General features: G+C 40.6%; 1 protein-coding gene across 4 annotated transcripts in view; it reads right to left on the reverse strand.

Annotated features, from left to right (window-relative positions):
• Positions 1-206: 206 nt before the first annotated feature.
• The window catches only part of LOC139456454 (serine/threonine-protein kinase TAO1-like), a 34,444-nt gene continuing 15,102 nt past the window's right edge, over positions 207-19,548 (reverse strand). For 2 of the 4 annotated variants that reach the window (XM_071238174.1, XM_071238175.1), the window contains exons 9-20: positions 16,807-16,998; positions 15,939-16,085; positions 13,869-13,898; positions 10,045-10,137; positions 6,448-6,621; positions 6,025-6,159; positions 4,967-5,095; positions 4,221-4,418; positions 3,604-3,843; positions 3,089-3,301; positions 2,488-2,670; positions 207-1,788 (exon numbers count right to left, since the gene is read on the reverse strand). In XM_071238174.1, coding sequence (XP_071094275.1) covers positions 1,549-1,788; positions 2,488-2,670; positions 3,089-3,301; positions 3,604-3,843; positions 4,221-4,418; positions 4,967-5,095; positions 6,025-6,159; positions 6,448-6,621; positions 10,045-10,137; positions 13,869-13,898; positions 15,939-16,085; positions 16,807-16,998 — 1,974 coding nt within the window. In that variant the 3' untranslated portion in view covers positions 207-1,548. The remainder of the gene's footprint in view (positions 1,789-2,487; positions 2,671-3,088; positions 3,302-3,603; positions 3,844-4,220; positions 4,419-4,966; positions 5,096-6,024; positions 6,160-6,447; positions 6,622-10,044; positions 10,138-13,868; positions 13,899-15,938; positions 16,086-16,806; positions 16,999-19,548) is intronic. The other 2 variants (XM_071238176.1, XM_071238177.1) reach the window with 2 other exon arrangements.

Raw genomic sequence — 19,548 nt, forward strand, 5'->3', positions numbered from 1 at the left:
GCTAGATTGATAAAACCTTAATATATTTTGGTCGAAGACTAGAGCTATTCATGAGTGTAACATTGTGTGTAGGGTCTTGAATGTGTTGCTCACACTTCGTTGGGACTTTGTTGTGACAGATAATATATCAACATCCACTGGACCATTGGCACATGGTTATGCCACACAGGCAACCACATCCATCAGTAAGAAAGAACACAACCCAATTGAATTAGGTAATCATTTTAATTGCAATTTTCTTGTTGACAACCAACTGAGTAGTTTATGGCAGAATACATGTATACTGTATACTGTTACACTTGAACTAGTGTTGTATGTCAGTCCTAATATTAAAATATCTCACTGGTTGTTTTGCCAGTCAACGTAGGTCCAACAGTAAGCATGTTTGCCTCCATTTGCATGTAATCAAGGGAGACAACTCTCCCTGATGGCAGAGTCTGCCGTTGGTACAACAATCACTCCCAAGATTGCATCAAGTAATTAACCTCTTTTACCTTTTTACAAAATTTATACAATTATTATACATTGTACCTGGACATTGTGCAGGAAATTTGTGATGAACATCACAATCATCACCATCTGCCTGACTGCAGATTGAAGCCTATTCCATGAAAGGTATATTTGGGTTCAGAAATGAGTTAAGTCGCAACAGGTCTAGTGTCACCCTTATGCTAACTGTTAGTTCACAATGGCCTACGCAATTACAAATAACACAGAAATCAACAGAATAATCACTTATCACTATTCCACGTACAAAATATGAGGTAAATTCTGAATTCAAATTAAATTGAATGCATGTGAATTGAAAAGAACATGCAAAAATGTAATAAGTTTTCAGAATGCTACCACCGGCCAATAATTTATGCTTAGCTATCTCAGTCTTTGAGCAACTTAGACAAGATCCTAAGTCGAAGTCTTTGATAAATATCTTAGGGTTACAGGGTAATGCTTAAAGTAGTTAGCTGCTAATTCAGTAGGTACCCCTTGGGCTTTCCCTGGTTTGAATGGTCACTTGCTTATGTCATGAATATATAATGGAGTGACCATCTTAGGCTATATATGTATGCTTTCTGAAGAGGGTATATATACATTGTAAGAGATAGTTGTTGGCCAGGTTGCCACAGTAAGAATGGCATAACTCTGCTCAATCTCTGGTACATCGGTCTCATTAAGAGGAAGCCTGAGAATTAAAGGGATGAGACTGTGTGGCTAGTCCCGTAGGGTGGGCGTGTTCACCCAGTATTATCACCGTTTAGCACATAATGGACCCCGGCACGCACTCCCCCACCTCCGGTCAGTCGCATCGTCGTCACCGCCGCCGCTGTCTCTATCACACTGTCACATATTGCCACGTAAAGAAGACCAGGCCAGGCATCCAATATCACCGTCCTTGAGCCGCGGGTCTTCCATACACTGGTGGAGCATCCACATGTGCTTCAGGCACACTCTGGTAGTTCTGCTCATATTTATATATCTACAGACACCCAGGCACCTGCTGGGGATCAGGGGGAGGGGGAGGGGGACAGTAAACTTAAGACTGAGCTGTAGTTATGTGGGCACCTGGGAGGAGAAAGAACTACTACTGCTACTTCCACTAAGGCTCAGCATGCTCCCCCGATAACTCATGTCATCATCAGGGATGTTAGATGCCTCTGCTATCTCCATTGCATTAAGTCCGAGACTTGTTGTCTCAATATCAAATTCCTCCACCTCTCTTGTCTGCTTCTCATGTAACTGGCGCTTCTTGTCCCCTTCTTCCTTGTGAAGGGTCACCCGTTCCTCATCCATCTGTAGACAAAACACAACATGAATATCATCCAGGCAGGCTAGACACCATCAGAATGTGGTTTACCGATGAATGATCACTATCAATAATAACTCTCTATCCATGTCATGATGAATGTCAAAAATCATTAATATAGATTGTTGAGAAATATACTATCTGATACCAAGCTGTATTCAAAATGTTCATTTATTTCTTTGTAAATAACTACAGACACATTCACCCTTAGTTTGCAACCTATCAAGTATTTTCATTTTTAGACCAAGGTACTTCAAGTTTCCAATCAAATCTTTTGACATGCACTCCCTGAACAAAAGACGGAAAGACAATAATCATCACCATGGATGAAGCAAACTGATGATCAATGACAAAAGTCCCAACAGAATCCCCAAACCACCAGAGCTAAATCACTTCCTTAATTCATATTAAACAAAGTGTTTATCTAATATTACCGCATTTTGGGGGATACAACTAAAGTGATCTCACAAATAGAAATATACAGATTTTGGTCTTTTAACTTTAAATTGAAAGATGAGTTGAGCAAGCATTCAAATAACAAATTACCAAAAATATTACAGGATAGACAAAAATGAGAAAAGGACAATGGGACAACTCTAAAACAAACCCATGACTGCTCCTGGCTGAGTAAAGGTTGCCTTAGACCATTCAGCCACCCGTGTTCTAAGCAAGAGGAGTTTACTGACCTTCTGTTCCAGTAGTGCTCTCCTGAGGGACACACGTTCTTCCAACTGTTTCTTCTCCCGCTGGTGTTGCGCCTCGGTTTGCATGCGGATCTTACTCTGGTAGGCCATCAACAGTTCCAGCTCCTGTTGTAGCCTCTGCTTCAGATCATGGACCTGAGCGACCTGCGACTCGTCAAGACGCACCTGTCATATACACAAGGTCATGAAGTCATGGGCCGGTGAGAGACATGAGCATATCACAAGCTGATGCAAAAACATTCCAGTTATACCCAAGTGAGCATTGTGAAACATCCTAAACAATGCTGACTGTTGTCAATATTATGATCAGGATATATTGTATAAGACACTATAACATGCTTGCACAGTAATTCCAAAAAGGTATGACAATACACACTAATGACTTTTCATACAGAGTTTGCCTAGGCTCAGAAGATTGTCTTAATTAGTTGAGTTCAACATACACAATCACTAATAAACACCACAGGGTAAGGCTTTTTCTCTCAATTGAACAAACTAGGTCATATTATAAGTTGATATAATTTTCATCCTTGCATACAAAAGTACCAATATCTGTCTGTACACCTTTAAATGTGTGACTCACATTCTGCTGCTGCAACATATCTGCGATGCTGGCCTCGTACTGATCCCCGAGCTGGGCCAGCTTCCTCATCTGTTCATCCTTCAGCTTTTTCACCACGGCCTTCTGTTCCGCCTTGGGTGTGTTCTGGAGGATGTGTTCCTTCAAGGCCTTGTACTGCCGCTGCTGCGTCTTCACAGCGTCGTCAAACTGCCGCCGTATTAACACCACTTTTTGCTGAAGGAGAAACATCAACTGATGACCCAGTTTGATACACAGAAAGTGCATTGTGATCAGACACTTCCTCTCTTTCTCTTCAAACACCTCAGCTGCCATGCTTACTCAAACTATGCCTTCCAGAAATTTATCTTGTGTCAATTCTGGCATTTATTTTGATTTTGTTTTGCTTCCTGAACTGTGGCTTATTGACAAAGAAAGTAAGTAGCAGAAAGAAAACAAATCTTATAAAAAATGTAAAGCTTCCAAAGATCTTAACTTATAAGACATTATTGTCAACATCTTAACTACACAAGGCACACCTTTAAACTTCGAGGCTGCTGTTTAACTTCCAAGGCATGTTTTTTCCTGAGGTCTGCTTCAGCATTTATTGTGTATTCTTTCTGATTCTCTCGCTCTGTTTCATGTTGTTTCCGCAGCTGCTCGTCCCTCATCTTCTGTATGGCCGCCAGATGTTTGTACTCCAGGTCCTGCGTGGACTCATGGTGCCGCACTAGCATCGTGTGTTCATACTCTAGCTGTGCCCGACGCTGACCAATCTCCTGCAATAGATAAGATGAGAAACAAAGTCACAAAACAGGGACAGACACAGTTACTGGTCAGATAGTTACAAGTAAAATGCACTCATACTAAGTAAAGTGGGTACAATAAGACAGACTATTCTATCCCCAATAAGCTGGTAATTTATACAACAAGCATGAGGTACTGGGAACCTTTTCAGACCTGGAATCATCAGTGTCTAAAAGCCAGAAAGAGCAAGGGATTTATATTTCCTTTTTCAAAAGCCAGAGGAGAGCTTGAGAAGTATAACATTGGAGCTGCTTGACTGTGTTGTCAAGGCTTCAATAGGTAATCCATGTACTGAAAATGGAGCTAATGATAATTGAATCCCTCCAAGATCCGAGGTCATGTAGCTCACCTCCTTCAAGAGCTTTTGTTCCAGCTGGTGGAACTGTAGGACCTTCTTCCTGCGGAACTTCCTCAGCTGAAACTCGGTGGTGTCCTTCTGCTGCTTCTCCAGTTTGAATTCTGCATCCTTCTGCTGCCGCAACATCTTCTCTTTGTAGTTCCTCATTGTGTCCTCGCGCTCCTTCTTAGGTGTGGCATCATCCATGTCCTGCAACAACTCATCCGACTTAGTGCCAATCTATACCATCTACCTCATTGCATTAGTTTCAGAATGAGTTTGTTTTGATTCTTAAACACAATTTTAGTTATAAAAACATGTCAGCTTAATGTGTGATGGTAACTCTGATTGCTTAAACTCACGAAAACTGGTATGATGCAGACAGACCAAGGTTAATAATCAGAGCAATTTGGGACCTTATAAACAGCTGATCCTGGGATAACTAAGGTACGCAACTCTGTGCAATGGGATCTACAACTGAGACTAATGGGCCTCTCATGACCCAGAAGTTAGGGAGGTGAGCATGGTGAGTGATCAAAATTTGTATATGGCATTAGCAGTATTTCAGAGAGAGGTTTCAGTTTCTTGAGTGTTTCCTTTCATTAGGGTTTCATTAAGAACGGGTTTCACACATTGTACCCATGTGGGGAATTAAAGCAGGGTTATTGGTCAAGATGAGCCAAAACTAACTACTGCCCCATGTTATAAAGTGCATACAGAGAACACACACACAATACAGAATGTGATCCTCAACTCACTTTCTTCTTCCTCTCCTTATCCGTTTTGTAGTTCTTCTTCATCAGCAGGTTGAAGTTTCTTCTCTCACTGTCGTGAGCCTGGTTCATGTCCTTCCTCATCTTCCTCTCCTGAGCTTGGTTGGTCCTTTGCTGTAATAGGTAAGAGTGAGTGAGTGAGTTGGGTTTAACGCCGCTTTTAACAGTATTCCAGTTATATCACAGCGTGTCAGCTTACTGTTGGAGGAAAGCCCCAAGTGATGCAGGTCTTAGACGTTTACCACTTCGGTGAAACCCACGAGCACAGGTATGGTGCTGACAAACCTAGAAACATAATAGGGGCGAACCGGGATTCGAACCCACAATCATAGGTTTCTGGCGTGGCCAAGGGACGCTACTCTGCACAGCGAATCGCGGCACCTTAGACGACTGGGCCATCTGTGCCCCCGTAATAAGTAAGAGCAACTACCATTGGTCTCTCCGTAAAAGCAAAGCACCAACTGGCTTAACTATCATTGGACTTGAAATGTACATGGTTTAATGGAATTACTTTGATGACTGTATGAATAAAAATCGTTGTTTCAGTAGACTACTGATTGTTTCAATAGATGACCTCTCAACACACTTCAGATTCAACATCAAATAACATGATGAATGAGTGAGTTTGGGTTTAATGCTGCTTTGAACAGTATTTTAGTTACATCACGGCATGTCAGCTTAATGTGGGAGGAAAGCCTGATATCTCAGGTGTTTGCCACTTTGGTGAAACCCAAAAGCATGGTGCTGACAAAGCCATGAATATAACCAGGCTCGACCAGGATCTGAAATCCACATTCATAGGTTTGTAGCGTATCCAAGGGACAGAGCTCTGCAGAGTGAATGGTGGCGCCTTAGACGACTGGGCCACCCATGTCCCAATACCATGATGAAACATGTTAAAACTTAGACATGACCTGCCCTGTCTGCCCATAGTCTTAGCATGAATACAGGCAATCTTTAATGTGATGGGACTAGTAAGGGTAGAAATGCAAGGTCTTGGTGCATTGTCAAATGTCACCTTAGTATCTGTAGTACAGACTCACCCCTCGGTCCAGCTCAGATGAATGTTGAATCCTGAGTCTTTCCATTTCTCTTGAGAACCTCTGCCGCAAGCTTTCATACTCCCTGTCCAACTTCTGTTTGTGTTCTTCCATTTCAGCCTTGAAGCGGGTCTCCATCTGCAGTGTCAGAGAGTGGGTGGTGAAAGAGCAACATAACTGAACAAAATAGGCTCAAATTCACTGATTTATCCCCCCTTACAAATGTTTCAAGAGGTGAGAGAGTTGGGTCTAATTCGGGTTGGATCAGTATTCAGTCATATCTCTGTATCAGTTTATTGTGAGGGGAAAGCAGGGCCCAGACATTTCAAATACCTGTGAGGATCAGTTTGGTGCCGACATAATCATGGGACTTGCCCCCGAATCCCTTGGGCCTCGAGTTAACAAACGGATAAAAGCATGTGGTACCTGTATCAACTCCTTTTGATGTTGTTTCCGCAAGCGCTTGTAACCCGTAAACTGTTCCCGGAGCTCATTACTATGTTCATGGTCCTTAATTTCCTTCCTTACGATGGACGGTGTCCGGATGGTGGCAAAGTTGTGTTGGTACAACTCCATACCTCGAGCGCTACTTGCTGATGGCTGCAAAGACACATATACACACCCTTCACTTGTTGAACTGCTTAAATCTATCATCTAAAACATAGACATATCTCCATCTGGCATAACTGTTGGCTTTATTATATTTTAAGCGCGGGTGGTTTAAATCAGCTTGTAAAAGTATTTCAGTTACCAATATATCATGGCTTGTCAGCATAGCAGGAGAGCCAAAAGTGATGCAAATTATCGTTGTTAGTATGGCGTAACCCACATGGGTATATTACTGATATACCATGGATCATAAACGGTGAAATCTGGGATCCAACGCACAAATCTGTATTCAGCCATGGCTAAGGGACACAATTCTGTGCAGCAAAATGTAAACTGGTCCATCAGTCCATAAGAGACACGTTATTGTTTAATACATAGCTCTGATAACAAGGCCTAGAACAGAGACGGAGACAAGTGTATGAATAAGACGACAGAGAGTTGTGTATTCCCACTATTGTGTGTTCCATCAATTACATAATAAATGTGTAAAGGAGTAAAGACAACATCACCAGATCTCACATTCTGAGTTAATGGATGTACCTTGAGGTACCCCTATTGACCAAATCAAATCAAGCCACCTTTTCAATAATAGTTTTGGCTTTCAAAACGAAAAGTACATAAAATGTTTTTGTTTCAAAACAAAAGCTGTTCTTAGAAGAGAGTAAGCTACCAACATGTTTTAACTAAAGCTCTTATAATCCATGCTACATGAATGGAGAAAGAACTTATTTCTTAGAAAATCAATTTTTACTGATCAATTGTTAAAGTGTAGAAAAGTTAACTAAATTTTGTATTAAAAGATCATGCAGACATAACAATAACAATAACGTCATGCACAGATATATAAGAAATTCTTTTAAAAAAAATCATTCTAAAACCTATCTTCTTAATACTCATGAAAACATCATGATTAAATGTAAAATAATTTTCCTCATTTTCCCATAAGCCTACATGGTTCTTTATGTTACGAACAGCCAGTTGTTATCTCTTTTCTAACCTCTTACCTCAAATTTGTACTTAACATGATTAATGATTAAATAATTAACCTTTTCCAGTTTCCAAAAATCAAGTAAAAATTATTGTATACACTGCAACATTATGAAATATTCAGCTAAATAAACAAGACAACAGTATTTCAGTTATTTCTAGGCACAGGCCGTGTTAGCATCCTAAACCACTGGGCCATCCGTGGCCTGGGACCAAGAACAGGGCACCAACAACACAGGGCATGTCAGCATCCTCGACCACTGGGCTATCTATGACCTGGTAGTCATTTAGGCCTGCGACCACCAACAGGGCACCAACAGCACAGGGCGTGTTAGCATCCTCGACCACTGGGCCATCTATGGCCTGGTAGTCATTTAGGCCTGGGACCACCAACAGGGCACCAACAGCACAGGGCGTGTTAGCATCCTCGACCACTGGGCTATCTATGACCACTGGGCCATCTATGGCCTGGTAGTCATTCAGGCCTGGGACCACCAAAACAATTTTCTACCATGACATTTTAGAATCCTGCAATCCGATCAGTCTGTCAATGGCACTGAATCAATGTTAGACCATGATCCTAATAATGACCTCATCACCGCAAAAGAAATTATTTCAAAAGCACTTCTGTCTCGATACCAAACAGTAGGCAATTATTGTAAATTTTACAGTAAATTGTATATTTATAATACTTATCCTATCTCACTCTATACATTTCACCCTTCTTCTGATCTTTGTGTGGAAACGTCTAAACAAAGTTGCCAGCTTCTAAGCTCATTTTGCCCACACACACCTTGCATCACCATGGCAACCAGCCTAACAATCAAGTCTTGCCCCCGAATCCAGTGTAGCCTGACCTACAAGATCTGATCACCTGACACCCTCTGCCTCACAAGATTCAGGTGCATGGCCTGATTGTTAGTGTGGGCGCTATGGTGATGCAAGGAGTGTTTGGGCGAAATCAACTTAGAAGCTGGAAACTTTGTTTTAGGGCATTTCCAAACAAGGATCGGAAGAAGAAGGATGAAATGCATAGAGTTAGATAGGATAAGTTTAAAAATTGCTTAAAAGCTTTGGAAAACATCTGCAGGTGGTTTCTCAATTATGTAAAGTGTGGCAAATTATTCAAAGCAAAATCGTCCACAAGAGTCTACTCATAGATTCACTTTCATGAGCAGAGCTTGGCATACAGTCCTACATATCACATAGCGTGACACCAAGTCGGTCATGTGAGAATATAATCACGATAATACTGTACTGCATAGGTCACTTCATATTTTCTAAGGAAGAAGGATTGAATAATGCTTAGACTGTAGATGATTTTATTACCAAGGTGATTTAAGCATTATCAATTACGGTGTAAATCATGTTTTGAATATATGAAAGCAAACATATTCAATCTACTACAAATACTAGACTCGACTGATGCAACATCACTCATCACTTCGCTATTACAAAAGAGCTTCATTTTATTGTCATAGTAGAATGGAATGTTTTCAATTTACACGGTTACAAATATGATTTGATACCTAAAATGTTTCAAAATAGAAATCTCACACCATGGTTTAGAATTATATTTACAGGTATCAAATGCATGTTCAACACCTCCAAACTGAAAGCAGTAGGTTTATCTCCTTATCAGATACTCAGCCAATCCAATCCTCATTTCAGTGACCAAGCATTGGGTACAGGGAATAGCTTTGATCCAGAATCCCCAAAGTGTTAATTAACCTGTACATGTACCTGTTGGTTATGACACAGCTAACATGCACATGCCACTGTTACCATGGCTACAAGGTACCTCAGAATATATACACATAGGAAAAGTAGCCATACAGTTTAAATACTTTTCTGTTGCATTAGGGTAGAAGGTAACATGCATAAGTTATTTACAGATACTGGGGGATGTGTTACTACAAGATATAATGAAGCATTAGGTTAGGTTATGTAAAAATGGTAACCACACAATTGTAACTGCACATATGTTGAGAGATCAAATTCTGTTACATAACTGGCTGGAAACTAGAAGATGTCTTTAAATGACAAATTCTTCCAAATCAATAACATACATAATGAATGGATACTACATGAGCACTAATGCATCCCAAGGTGTCCTCATTGGTCACTGTGAAAAGATAAAGCTCCCCACGGCTTGTGCAGTGTAAATTGTGGTACGTGCAAATACGGCAAAACAAAATGTCATATCATTCATGCATAGCAGCTATATTAACTAAATAATCGGAAAGTAAGTTAACAACACTTATATATCCAGAGATGAAACAAAATCAAGCAAAAAAAAGGAAAACGGAATCTAAAGACGCATCTATAATGGAGCCCTCGTGAAACAGGCGACCCACGACAAGACGTCAGCCACAGTGAAAGACTGAAGCCATTATGGCCACATCTCATTCCCACAAACCGGCCTACCTTTGGTGAGTTTGGACTGTACGAACCGCTCCGTGAAAACCATGACCATGTCTTCACGTGTGAAGGGAACTGGTCAGTATTTGGCACATTACCCTAATAACGAAGCAGGGGATGTCATAATGTGAGTCAACAACAAAATAAGGCCACACACACATGATGTCAACACAGTGGGGCGAGCGAGCAGAGGCTGTATTCATTCATCAGTGAAGGAACTAAATACACTACAGAAGCAGTGAATTATTGTGGAAACTGAGGTCAAACAGCATTATGGCATGTTGGATATATGAGACTACTATTACAATAAATTAACAGTACCAGCATTTTATTTTCTTCTACAAGCAGTTGTCAGTATTTCAGAACCCGGTAATGTAATTAGATGACATCAGGGATTTATCTAGGATTCCAAACTAAGTGCTTTTGGCGGGCAACTTGGGAAAAGAAACCATGTAATTTGTTTAAAAATTGGGAATTTGTTCGGAAGTTCTTATTATATTAAAGTCAGAGGTATTTTAACATTTCCTTCAATGCAAAAATGAAAAACTTAGCATTAGAGCCCCATCCTCCTTATTGGTCCTGCTATCAGCACAATCCAGCTCACCTCTGCATAGTTATAATAATTAGTTGCAACTGTAATAACATGACTTGGGAAATTATTTATTCCGACTATTCTGCTTTTTTACTGAGGGCTGACTATCATCCTCTGAGCAAGTCTAGATAGATCCCTGATCATGATGGTAACACAGCTGTTGAAGAGAGGAATGAATCTTACTTTGATTCCTGGTTAGATGATTTACGCTCTTCATGACATCATAAATTCATTTTAATTTTGTATAGCATTTTTCATCTAATGTATTTGGTCAGTTAACTCTGTGACTGTTGTTTATTCACAGATGTGAAAGGCAGGACAGCAAACAGCCAACTTCCAGATGCAAACTGGGACATTAAATCTCATGTATGTCTATTTCACAACCATAAAAAATAATGATAATTCTTACAATAAATATCAGACACTATCATAACTACCGTAATCATTCTATCAACATAAACAGGAAAATAAAAACAATATTCAACAGCTGGTTTGAAGAGGAAAGCAACATGATTAACATTGATATGGGGTACTCTGGGATTATAGTACAATTAACAAAGGCAGTCTCAACCACATATTGCATATCATGATTTAAAAACATGTTTTATAATTAATTTGCATCACTTACATAAAAAAATAAAAAATAATTCATTTCACAGTCAAATTTTAGTCAAGGGAGTGATTGAATGTTTAAACCTGCAGCAGCAATATCTTATCTATTTGCAGATGCTAATCTTGTAAGAATATGACTTGTCATATCCATCACATTATAAAAAAATTGAAACATTAAATAAATTCAGCATACCGTATTCGACCCATTAAGCGCCCAGGGCGCTTAAAAAAAGACAGAAAGGGTGGGCGCTTATTGGGGACAATTCAGGTCAAATTGGCGTAAATTCATCAGTAAGCCTTACCGTATTTTCTTGAGAATAGTGCGCACCTTTTTTCCAAAAAACACAGCTGTGTAGAAGGGGGTGCGCATTATACCCAAATTAATGAGTTTTGATGTTTTTTCCCCCATGGAAAGACATTACTGTGGGCATGTAACACCGGAAATACCATGTCAACAAATCCATACTGAAGTTCGCAAATTATTCATGTTATTACACTGTCTGGCTATAATAAGTGTCCTGTTTATATCTGGACTTTTGTTTGTAACTTATTTCATTAATAAGCAACCACAGTCAGATTACCACTATTGACGCCTTGAAACGAACTTAAGTTGACAGAGAATGGATACATATATCATAAATGCCATACTTTGAATGGTTAAAAGTCATATTTGTTTTTGTTGGACGATTCTATGTCAACACGTAATTCTCGCAATCACGCGATCACGTGCACGGGAGCCTTGACGGTGAGTGGTCAGACTGGTTCCATGTAAAAAATAATACCCGTCAATAGCGATCAGCTGCTTCGCTTAGGGTTATTATTATTTTAAATATGTTTAGTAAAAGCTGCATCTAAATTAACAAGATATTGGAATATAATATTCCTGATAAAAAAATAGTTTCAGATACAACTTTTGCCAATCCTTGCATTTAAAATCCTGTAAAGTTATATCATTGGGTGTGTCTTGACCGAATAACCGGTAGATTCCAAGAAAACGTGTGTACAGCTGATTGCTGTGTCCGGGTTAGTTTACGAGAAAATACACAAGGTAATCTTAATCCCTGGATATAAAACGATACCTAGTTGAACAAAAAATACAATTTAAATGGTAAATCAACATGTCTGGTGATTTTTTTTAAGCCGGACTTCGCTGAAGGGGTACGGTGTAATTTCTTTCTGCCCATAATATTCAAAGTCATAAATATCTAAAATAAACAGAATACAGTCATGCCCCGCTTATACGTACTTCAAATATCCAGAAACCTCGGTTCCCGGACGATTTTCATTTAAAACGAAATAATTACTATATAAATTTTCGGAACCGGGAAGCGCTCAATGGGGGCGGGGCGCTTAATGGGTCGAATACAGTATTTATGCTTGAATGTTTAGATGGTTCATACAAGAGTAATTACAGTATGACGACTGAGAAACACTGTATGCAACATGCTCTTGTCAGCTCTGGTATTGCATGTTTAATACTTAAGCATCAAACAGAAGTACATTGGCTTTTGATAACATGCAGACGATTGCAGAGAAAAACAAAATAAGGCTTAATTCAAATGCTCTGCCGAATTATTGTCAAATGATGAAGTTAAGCAGCACATTCACTTCGAATCAATTTCATGCAACATGACCTTGTGAGGTAGTTACGTTTGACTGCCAATATTTGTACAGTTTTACTTTTGATCTAGTTAAAGATGTGTAAACTTAATACAGCACTAGCCACATGATGGGCTACATGGCAGGTCAGCGCTTGTACAGATATGAATAAACATGGGGAAAAGTAGAGTGCCACTCTGAGTAAACAACCTCACTCTGAGGTCTGCCATCTGAACGCTTGTGGCTGAAGTGTTGCCCATCTCAGTCATGAACATTTTATAGATCAATGTGCAGATGACAAGCACAAGACAATACACCATAGTTACATTTACCATTAATGCGGAACCGAGAATTACCATAACACGTACTGTTGTAAACTATGACTTGGTTGTTATTTAGCCTGACGCCCAAATCAGCCATATTCCAGCTATGTGGCAGCAGCCTGACAATAAGTCTGGACAAGGCAATCCAGTGATTGATATTATGCAACAATCCATGCCATCGTGTTACGACATGCTACCAACCAAGTCACTGAGCCTGACTACCTGATCCATTAAGTCACCTCAGTAGAGTTTGCTAACAAAAGTACATTCAGATAATAATGTTCTGAATGTGTCTTTTTAGCCTACACCATTTATGATCAAGATTTCAGTTGTTTTAGTCTTTTCAATACCGGGAAATGTTCACATCTTTTCAACCAAGTGTCTCTGGTCCAAAATATATTTGGTCCAAAATTGGGATTGTTTTTTAAAGTCTACATTTTCTAATGCCTAATTAGGAGGTATGGTAACATTTAGGTACATAAGAATTTGAATGTTTATTGGTCCTTTTTTACTGGTATTTGTTGAAGACCTGAGACCAGCTGCCTAGGAGAACCCCAATATAATTCCCTTGGCTAAAATTTCCACAGGTATACATGTAACTTGGGGGACAGTATAATGAGTACATGACATACTGCATATTGGCCCACTGGGGGAGACTGGTACGACAAGGGCAGCATGCAGAGTGACGGCCATGCTATAGTTACCTGTGTCTCAACTTGTACGGTTGGGGGAGGCTGAAGATACAAGCAGTACAATTAATTCTTGTTACATCTGCACTGTGGAACCCTTTCTACCAACTGTGCACCATAAGTGAGTGAGTCAGTTGGGATAAAACCACTTTGCACAGTATTACATCATGGTGTGTAGTCTGTGACTTAAGCCACTAGTCCAAAACCTGAGTCTTGAAAACTTCTGTTAGGTCTAGTAAGCTCAGCAAATGATAGTCCATATAATACTAAAGCTACTGAAAATTATGCCAAGTGTCAATTTTCCCCCTTGCAGGCTTTGGCAGAGAGTGGGTGTGTCCACTAGATGTGGTCAGAAAATCCCAAGTTACTTTGGCCGGAAACCTGGGCACGGAATTGGTGCAGGCTGACCAACACATAGGTATTTCAAACCATGATCAGCAGATCCTGGCATATCTAAGGGTCAGGACTACACACAACATGATGAAGTGCCTTAAAGAGCCACCCATGATGGTGAAAAAATATGAAAACCGTGCTTAATCTGAGTGAGAAAGTTTTCAATGACATCACAGCAAAGGACAAACAACAATGGGTTTGAAGTATGTTTCTACAAGGGACTCAAACCTAAGCAAAAAAAACCTGAGCTACCTAACCAGGATCATTGATACAAGTTACTTCAAATAAAATATACATGAAAGTTTGCTATCCGTCCTAGTGAAATTTACATTGTCATGTCTTGAAGAATTACACAAAATTGAGTAAGTGATTGAACTGAATCTAGCCAAGTGAAAAAGACAATACAAGCACAGTGCATATCTTTCTCTCCAATCTAAAGGCATAAATTCTTTAAATTTTGAATGGATAAGGGCAATTGACACGCTGAACAAAGAACAAAATAACAGTTCACTGCAAACTGCTTAAAACTACATATACAATCTACTGTTTTGCACACAAAAATGTTTTACTCCAAATCGTTTTGGTAGGTATATATGTCACATTCAACTTATGACCAAAACAGCCCCTTAAATATATGTTGAAATAAACCCCCACTTTCCACACTTTCTTATCACGTGCTGTATGTGTACCATGATGACCTTTTGTTGCCTTACCCTAGATGGTCACATGTAGTATGTCCAAAATAATGTTTTGTATTTATCATGTTTATAGTAACATGAATATCATGACATGTATAAAGCTATGTTGATATGACAAAGTAATGTATGAAGAGAGCATCCATGAAGCATTAATTAGAGTCCTTCTGGGAATGTCTTCATAACCTGACAATCGAATCCAGGCTGCCTGCGACAAGGCCGGCCAAGAAGATTTACCATTACGATAAGGAGACAAGATGGGAAATTTGATGTTGATGAAGCATGTGAAGAAACATGATCTTTGTCATCCAGACTAAGAAATGGAACCAACAGACAACTGACAATGCAAAGATGAACATCTTTGACAAAACTCAACACAATCCTATGCCCATCAAGTATCCTAAATATTTGCATCGTAATAGTTTGTTGAAATAAGTTATACTAACTTATGCAAAAGTTTCTGTTTTGTTTGTCTGTTTGTTGTTTGTTCCACACTCAGCAATATTCCAGCCATATGATAGTGGTTTGCAAATAATCAAGTCTGGACCAGACAACCCAGTGATTGACATCATGAACACTGGTCTACGCAACTGGAGACATGCATCAACCAAGTTAGCGAGCCTGAACATCCAATCCGGTTAGTCACCTCTTATGACAACCATGGGTTGCTGAAGGCTAATACTAACCGGATCTTCGCAGGTGTTATGCAAAGTTAATAACACAATCACATAAATGTTCCTTCAGTTATCCATCATCTGTCTACTGTAATAGCAGGCTCAGCACAGCCCCTATAGCAAGCAAAGTTTTTATACTGGTTCCCACTTTCATAACAAAATGTCATGTCAATCCTCTGAAAATGTGATGCTGAAAAAACTATTTCGATAAAAAGTCTTCAGAACTGGAAAGAAAGTTCCAACATTTTTAGTTTCATCAAGAGCTGGTTTTGAAATGTAATTCCTGGAATAAAACTGTTGTACTGTCTGGTGGCAAGACTTACACTCCGATCGCGGGTATAGAAAGAGTGGATGGCATTCAGGTCGCTCGTGTTGGCTCCTATACTGGCGATGCTGCTTTGGCTACTGGCGCAGTTGCTGTTGTGACTTTGCAGGCTGTCCGACCGGCTGCCATCCAAGTTGTCGTCATCCTGTACCATGTCAACATGTGAGTGAGTGAATGTTGTTTACGACATCACCAACACATCAGTGAGTGAGTGAGTGAGTTGGGTTTAACGCCGCTTTTAACAGTATTCCAGTTATATCACGGCGTGTCAGCTTAATGTGGGAGGAAAGCCCGAAGTGATGCAGGTCTCAGACGTTTATCACTTCGGTGAAACCCACGAGCACGGGTATGGTGCTGACAAACCTAGAAACATAATCGGGGCGAACCGGGATTCCAACCCACAATCATAGGTTTCTGGCGTGCCCAAGGGACACAACTCTGCACAGCGAATCGCGGCGCCTTAGACGACTGGGCCACCCGTGCCCCCCCACCAACACATCAACTGGATGATGTCAGCTTATACAGGGTGCTTACACTATTTGAGTCACAAATGCAAGGTCTTGAATAAAAGCTACCTCCCTAAAATAAGGTCCAAAAATAAACTTATTTAATGTTACTCATACTACCTTATACACATAAAAATGTGGTACACTTTTCAGGCCCTTCCATTTAGTTCATTACAGATACCTAGAGAATAAGTGCAACCGAGTGTAACTTATAGTTACTATCCATTCAAGATTTAAGTTAACACTTAAGATAACCATAGGCCACTTTGAGCGTTATATCATTAAAAATACCCTAAATAATTGGGTTTTAGGGAAAATTTTAAAATCAATGGTAAAGGAGATTGAAAACTGGAACCTTACCTGAGAATCTTCCTCACCCCCGTCGGTGGAGGATGGGGCAGGGGACCGCTCCGTGCTGCCCTCGTCATTGTCTATGATCAGTTTCTTCATGCGACGGTACTGAGACATGTCTAACTCTCGCACTTTATTCTTGGTTCTCTGTATCAGCTCCAGTATCACATCGGGTGGTCGAATACGGGTTAAAAACTGGTTCTGCAAATATCAGGCATATTATCATGATCATAACCAAGGACTATTATTTGCTGCCGTTTTGTGCCAAACTTCAACATCATGGCAGGGGTGCCAAAGTTTGGATTCAAATTACACCCATTTGGGCAACAGAAACTGGGACTTAAGACATGACAAGCTCCCTCTAAAAACAATTCTGCTGTCAACATAGCATATTCTTGCTGAGGTTGAAAGGCCTGTGAGTATGAACCAACAACTTTAGTAAAATCTGAATATTTTTTACACTTGAATACTTATACTGCAGTACTACCTTAATGCTTTTCCTGCTATTTTCTTGACAGACGGCACTGAGAGAGGTTCAGGCTGCAGAAGTTGTTCCAACTAGTTGTGTGGCTCATACCCTCCCACAGCTACGACTTGACCGGAAGTGGCGATGTCACGTATAATCACATTACTTCCAGAAACTAACATCTGAACCACTTTGTGGGGAGTTAGCAAAGCGATGGGCGTCACTTTAGATGTAGTAATACAGGATAGGTATTCAAAATGTAAAAAAACATTTAGATTTTACTAAATGTTTTACTTATCCTGCAACTAGACCCTCAACCAGTCCAGGTAACCAGATAGCAACCTGAGCAGGAAACCGGAAACCAAACACCATTCCTGTCTGATAGAGCCACATGAGAGAGAGTAGGAGAGATGAAGTCCAGTCAGGAAACTCAATTCCGACCAAGAAAAATGGAACAACCGGAAGTATGAAACCCTCTAGTCTGGGATAAATTCTACCAGAGAGGTCGCAGGGTCAGCTCCGAGGTGTAAACATCAAGACCGTCTGGGGTTTGTGACCTGTTGCCCTACCACCAGGGGACCAAAACTTGCACATCCTCAAGAGCCACATCTCGAAGAAGTACCTAAGTGCCAAGAACAACCCTCCATGATGGACTTGATGGAACAGTTGTAATGGACAGCCATGGTCAAAGTGACGGCTCGAATCTCATGGGGGTTGTTGGTTCTGGGCGGGTACATACTGGCAAGGTCATAAGCCTGCAGGATAATGGAACGAAGCCACAAATAGATAGTGTTGCAACTAACTTCTGTCTGGAATGTAGGAGAGACCGGAATAAACAGTCATTTCCAAGATCCTCAAAGACAAAGGACAACCAGGATTGCTCAAACTGGGCAGAGAAAGAGTTCATCCTCATCCTCGAAACCCACTTCGATGATAAGGGGAGAATGGTATAAGATCTGTCCGGCTGTCCTGGGAGTTGATTCGAAGCCCAAGGTGGACAGCACCATGTGCTTTGTGCTCGAACAGTACTCAGACCAAGCGTGCAGATGAAATTTGTCTGGAGCTGGATGTGGCAACTGACTGTGGGGATGTACCAGTAGATGTGGCCGACAGGGAGCAGTGGAAAACTGCAGTCGCCAAAGGGGCCAATAAGCACCATCTGAGCCATGGATGGTGGGAACATGATTGCATCCAGTGAACCCAAGTGGGGTCCAGATACGGCGCAGGGAAAGAGCCAAAACCGGGAGGCATCACAGGCACCAGTGCTGGATGTCCCATTGACACAAAGGTGACTGTGGGGGCGGACATGACAGGCGTGAACACGGATGAAGACAACGTCAGGAAGAGAGACAGTAGTAAAAACTGCAGTGTGGTAGGGGATAACAAGACCTCAGAGTCAACCTCAGGTGTCAGGGAAGTCTCAACATGGTCGTCGGCCATTTGGGGATGTCTGCAGGCTTTTCTCAAGACCCTCAAGTATTCAGTGAAGTCATGAGGGGGAAAAGAACGGCCAAGATCACACCGCGACGTGGAGCAGGGATCTGTACAATCGGTGCACCAGAGGTGGGGATTCTGAGCTGAATTACTGCCATGACTCTGAGAGCAACACGGCATAAACTATGAAGTAAGGAAACGTTGCAAGCATGAATGACATGTATGCCAACAAAGAAAAACGGGCAAATAATTCAAACTTTTATAACTTTACGAGAGAAAACTTCAATTCAAGAAGTATATAATACACTTAAAGCCCAGGATAGAAGTGTTAATAGCACATGAACAAGAGCGAAGATTGACATATGAAATATCAAAGCACAAAACATGAAGACATGACAATGTGGCAAAAACAAGATGGCTGATGGAACAACACACACACGAAGTAAGGTGCGACAAAGAGCCAAATTCAGGCGTAAATAACGCTAATTGTAAAACTGAAAGGACCACAATAACACACCATGAATTATGAATGCATTGGCAACCAAAAGGACAAGCATAGGATGCTGTCTGGTTGTTAGAAACTGGGAGTTTATTCTCAAACATCTGTACAGTATGATGACTAGCAGAAATGTGATAATATGTGACACCGGCACCTCCGGTCACTTATTAGCTGTGGGAGGGTGTGAGCCACACAACTAGTTGGAACAACTTCTTCTGCAGCCTGGACCTCTCACAGCTCTGTCTATCTGTCAAGGAAATAGCAGTAAAAGCATTAAGGTAGTACTGCAGGATAAGTTAAATAATAATATTACTCAGCTCATCTTGAAGAATCAGTAATTTTTACTGAAAGA

The sequence above is a fragment of the Haliotis cracherodii genome, unplaced genomic scaffold, assembly GCF_022045235.1.
Source record: "Haliotis cracherodii isolate W230 unplaced genomic scaffold, xgHalCrac1.p SCAF_11, whole genome shotgun sequence".
Classification (NCBI taxonomy): domain Eukaryota; kingdom Metazoa; phylum Mollusca; class Gastropoda; order Lepetellida; family Haliotidae; genus Haliotis; species Haliotis cracherodii.